This window comes from Quercus robur, chromosome 7 (genome assembly GCF_932294415.1).
Source record: "Quercus robur chromosome 7, dhQueRobu3.1, whole genome shotgun sequence".
In the NCBI taxonomy this organism is placed as follows: Eukaryota; Viridiplantae; Streptophyta; class Magnoliopsida; order Fagales; family Fagaceae; genus Quercus; species Quercus robur.
The window spans coordinates 25,655,012-25,660,049 of NC_065540.1; the positions used below are offsets into that span (position 1 = coordinate 25,655,012).

General features: G+C 35.9%; 1 protein-coding gene across 1 annotated transcript; it reads right to left on the reverse strand.

Annotated features, from left to right (window-relative positions):
- Nucleotides 1–234: 234 nt before the first annotated feature.
- On the reverse strand, nt 235–2,314 carry LOC126690877 (uncharacterized). Its single transcript, XM_050385993.1, has 2 exons — nt 1,019–2,314; nt 235–942 (listed from the first exon to the last, which is right to left on the reverse strand). The coding sequence occupies exons 1-2, from the start codon at nt 1,133–1,135 to the stop codon at nt 412–414; spliced, it is 648 nt and encodes a 215-aa protein (XP_050241950.1). The 5' UTR covers nt 1,136–2,314; the 3' UTR covers nt 235–411.
- Nucleotides 2,315–5,038: the final 2,724 nt, after the last annotated feature.

Sequence of the window (5,038 nt, forward strand, 5' to 3'; positions counted from 1 at the left end):
AAATCAAGTCCAATAAAAGACCCACCATCATTCATACAAGATACAAATTACCATCGTTTATACACGATAACATCATTAATACACGATTACAAAAAAAGTCCAAATGAGACTAATGATCATTTATACACACAAATTAACATCGTTAATACACGATTAAGTCAAACTGACTAAAAAGTCCATCATACACAACACAAAGTGTTATTATCAAACACACGATGCAAAATACAGCTTAAGTATCATCAAATATATGATGACAAGCACATTTGATATAAAGAAAGAATTGTTCACACACAATGTAAAAAAAAAAAAACAAGCAATACTAAAGCATTGTTCTTTGCCCAAAACATGCGGGCCCAAAAATAAACCAAGTGTTTATAACGTTGCCCCAAAACATAAGGGCCCACTTACATATCAAGAAAAAGTATGTTGAACAAAGTCAACAGGATTAACAGGGCCAACAGGGTTGTCAATAGGAGCCTCGGCCTCTTTATCAACCACATCATTTGTTTGAGCCGTCACAGCCTGGTCAGCAACAATTTCTATTTCAAACTTTTCAATGTCCAAGGTGGACAAATCAATCTCAAGGTGATGTGAAAAACGGACGAGATCAAAGCCTTCCACGTAAAGAGCACACAACTTGTCATCATACTCATCTGAATTCTTAAAATTTGTCATAGCTTGGGTTTGAGCTTCCTCAATCTTGCCAAGAGCCGCCTCCAACTGCTTATCCTTGAGAGCACAAAAGGTCTTCTCTGTCTTCAAATCCTTCTCTAGCACAGATAGACAATCCTGAGCCTTAACCAGATCAGCAGTAAGCTTTGTCACTTGCTCCGCCAGAGAGGCATTCTTGAAGGAAACAGACTCCACCTTTGACTGTGCCAAGACATACTTCTCCTTATAATCCAAGTACTTCCTAGAAAGGTATAGAGATTCCCCAAGCACCTACAAAAGTATGTGAGTCCATATTAAAAGTGGTTGGAAACCATGAAAAGAACCATAGAAGAAGATATCAGCATACCTGCATAACTCTATGAATGTGGGAAGACATTAGTTTGTTAGAAGGTTTAGACGTCAAGGGCGTCAGGTCTTCAATAGAGATGACCTCATGAGCTTTGCCCACAGAAAAAATTTGCATCTGCCCAAAAATCCCTAACTAACTTCCTCTTTAATCCACCACCAGAAGGAAGAACCTCGAGAGACGATGAAGGGGAGTGTGGATGAGGAGACAAAGGGATAGCAGGTTGTAGTACCCCCCCTCAGGATTCTTAATAACCTCGTCCTTCACCTTTTTTTCAAGACGATGTCTCTTTGAAATGAATCCTCCCTCCTCAGGAATACTTTTGACCATCTTCTCCTTCATCTCAGCCAGCTACTTCTTGCTAAAGCGAGTAGCCATTTCTACAAGGAAAAGACAAGTCAACATACAAGAGGAAATGTCATAAATGAGAAGTAAGCTTACTCTTCTTGTTTGTCTCTAGACGTTTCAACACATGTGTAGATGGCTTAGGACCAAGGAAGTGCAAACAAAGGGAATTAGGAGATATCAGCTCATCGAAATAAGCTACACCGTTAACAAATTCCCTAACCTTCTCCAAACAACCACGATACCGCTTCTTCAAATGGGGTCGTGTATTCATTGCCATGTGAAACAAAGAAGATCAATACTTATCAGTAAAAAAATAAAGAGGAAAAGAAAAGAAAAAGACGTACCAGAAACAAAGAAAAAGCTCTTTTTCCACTTACAGAGAGAAGAGGGAGAATCAAAGACCAGCCTAGATTTCACATCCCAAGGCTTGAACTCCCAATAACCAAGGTGCGTGGACGGCCTCAGATGATACAAATGGAGAAACTCATCCACTCAAATAATATCGTCATCATTGGCAGAGAGCCATAAGACCATGCAACAAATAACCGTCCTCTACAAGTTAGGGACGAGTTAAGCAGGGGATATGTTTAGAAAAAGCATAAGCTTGCTAATGAATGGATGAATAGGGAAATGTAACCCACTAGAAAAGACAGCCTCGTAGAAGCATACTTCTTCAGGGAAGGACGAGCATGCCCTTTCCGTCTTAGCGGGAATCCTAATATGTACATAAGAAGGTAACTAAAATTTGTCCCTAATCCTAATTACATCCTTATCCTTAAGTGTACAAACTATATCGAGAGCCTTGAAAGGCCTCGGCAAAGAAGAAACCTCAGGAGCCCTAAATTAGTCACTTAAAGACAAACTGGTCTCAAGGTCACTCAAATGGATACCCTCATCCAAAGCTAACATTTCTGGAAGCTGAGAATGACGAACTAAGGGATAAACAGAAAGAAGAATGGATTGGTAAGAACAGTCCCCCCCCCCCCCCCCCGGCAAAGTCACCAACCTCTGGTTAAGTTCTACCCACATAAGAAAGAAGATGATGCAAATGAACAAGAAAGAAAGAGACCGAGTGGTAATCAAGACTCACAGAAGAATAATCAACCATAAAAAAATAAAAAATAAAAATAAAAACTCAGAAATGAGAAAAAGGGTGAGAGAGACTTAACAAAAATCAGGGCACTAAAGGGGGAGAAGAGGAAAGCTCAGGCAGAAAAGGAAAATGATAGGAAGCAAAAAATGAAGACAAAACAAAGAAGGAAGGAAATAAAAATCCCCAAAAATTGTGCACGGGAAACCCAAGAAAGGGCTCTAGCACGTCCAAGCAATCATTGACCGACATGTGTCACGACAAGACTCAAGACATCCATCGCAATAAATGCAACGGGTACAAAAGTCGAAGGGATTTGACCTTTTATATTCTAGCTGCGTCTATAAATACAATGACAGGAATAGAGGGGCAACTGAAGAGGAGAAAAATCAACATCGTCCATAAGACGACCAAAGAAAAGATAAATTACTCCCATCCATCTTATGGACGAGAATGGTCAGCATTAAAGGAGCTTCACATAAATGACATGGAAAATAGCTCACCTGACAAACAAGCAAAAGCGTAACGGACTGACCAATGGGCAGAAGGACATTAAATTCTATAATGCCCCAGCATTTATTCCCAACAGATACAAGATCATTAAGGCTAGCATCTATCCCCATAATGAGGGGCAAAGACCTATAAAAAGGTACAAACAACCAGAACCAAGGGATGCAACTTATATGCAACATATGCACTACAATTCTCTAGCCAAATATCAGTTCCTCTGTACAGTTAAGCTCTGATCTTACTGACTAGCTCGTCGAAGGCCTTTTGGCACACACCACACTTGTGTGCTCCAAGAAACTTATCCTTTTTTGCAGGATCCCATGGCTGTTGTGTTGAGCTCATCCATCCGTATAGACAAGGAGTTCAACTGAGGATTTTCTACATCATCGGAATCGAATCTTCCTTCACTAGAATTTGGAAGTTTGTGATAAATTTATATAAAAATAAAATAAATAAGTCATCTCATTGTCTAGCTCAACATGAAAACCCAAGATAAAAATACCATTAGACCATATATATATATATATATATATACATATTTGGTCATTGAAGAAATTACATCCATACAAAGAACAACAAATCACCCAGTAGCTCTTTCGTTTTAGATGCTACTAATGACTTTTGGGGTTTGGATAGAGTTGGCGCCAGCTTTAGGTCTCTATCTCAGTATTCATGAAAGTAAGATATCATTAACAAGACTAATCACTAATGGGATGAGTCAAAAAGAGGGAGCTGATGTATGAGGAGATTGACATGAGCCAATCTTCGACCAATCCAGTTCCAAATTCCTTTTAAATCGCAAAACCATGTTCCTCAATCTATGGAAATTGATAATTGAAGTCAAGGTTTGTGTGCAATTTTTTGTCCATCAACGTTGCATGCGGCAATAATGAATTAAGTGGTTGAATAGCAATTGAAATAAAGTTGGCAATTGCCTTATTTGTATTACTTCCTTGTTGTACTCCACTTTCGGTTATGAATGAATTTCAGCTTTTCATCAAAAAAAAAAAAAAAAAGTTGGCAATTGCCAATAGTTTTGTAGCTGGAGTGCTCAACTATTATTTAATATTTTCAATAGAAATATTTAAAATTCAAATCTTCTCATCCCAATTATCAAATAGGAAAAGTTAACGGATGCCTTAAAGGTATTGGTTTAAAAAATATTTTTAAAAACTTTTTTATGGAAAAAGAAAAAAAGTAACTAATTTTTTTTATAGCTTTTTATATTTTTCATAAGAGTTGTATTAAAACTTTTCTAAAATGATCAATTAATAAATACCCTAAGGGTACCCGTTAATTGGAACAATATTAAATTATTAAAAAGGAAAAAAGAAATAAAGTTGGGAATTTAAAAAAGTAATAAAGTTGGAAAGTTTTAAGAGTTTTTTTTTTTTTTTTTTTTTTTTTTTTTTTTTTTTTTTTTTTTTGATAGGAAGTTTTAAGAGTTGTGCACATCAGAATGTGTAAGATTCTAAACTCCTGCCCACTCTCACTTTTTAATTTAGATCTTTAATATTAGTCGCTAAGTTGTGTACGTGTTACGCAAGTGGTGATTCATATATACACCATAATTCAAAAACAATTTTTTCATCATCAAAATGAAAAATAAAATCAAAATTTTTCAAGAGCTCAAAAGGTAAGATAAGAAAAATATTTATTCATAAATAATTTTTATTTACAGAACTTTGTGCATCATCAAGAAAGCTAGAAATTGGTAAGTAATTCCTAAGACAAGCATTTTTAAAATCCAAATTTTCTCTTTATCAAAAATCATAAAAACAGATAAAAATATAATGATCAAAGAAAATAAAAAGACATTGAAATAACTACTTAGGAACCAAAATCCAGCAAAACCACATTTCAAAGACTTAGATTTTCTTCGTGCGCTTGTAGTAGAAGTGGTCAAGGTGATATATAATTTAGAACCTATTCAATAAAAGATAAGAAAAAAAATCTGTGAGCCAAGATGAATGAAAATTGTTGGAATATTCACGTGTGAGTATTATGGTTGGTTCAGTAGTGAAATCTCACATTGGATATTAATAAAAGAATGAGTGATTAATAACTTAATA

Bases quoted from the DNA above. Each gene is read 5' to 3' on its own strand.
- LOC126690877 (XM_050385993.1), bottom strand. From the start codon at position 1,135: ATGCAAATTTTTTCTGTGGGCAAAGCTCATGAGGTCATCTCTATTGAA. The intron at 943-1,018 runs GTATGCTGATAT...ATACTTTTGTAG, and splicing joins ACATTCATAGAGTTATGCAG to GTGCTTGGGGAATCTCTATA.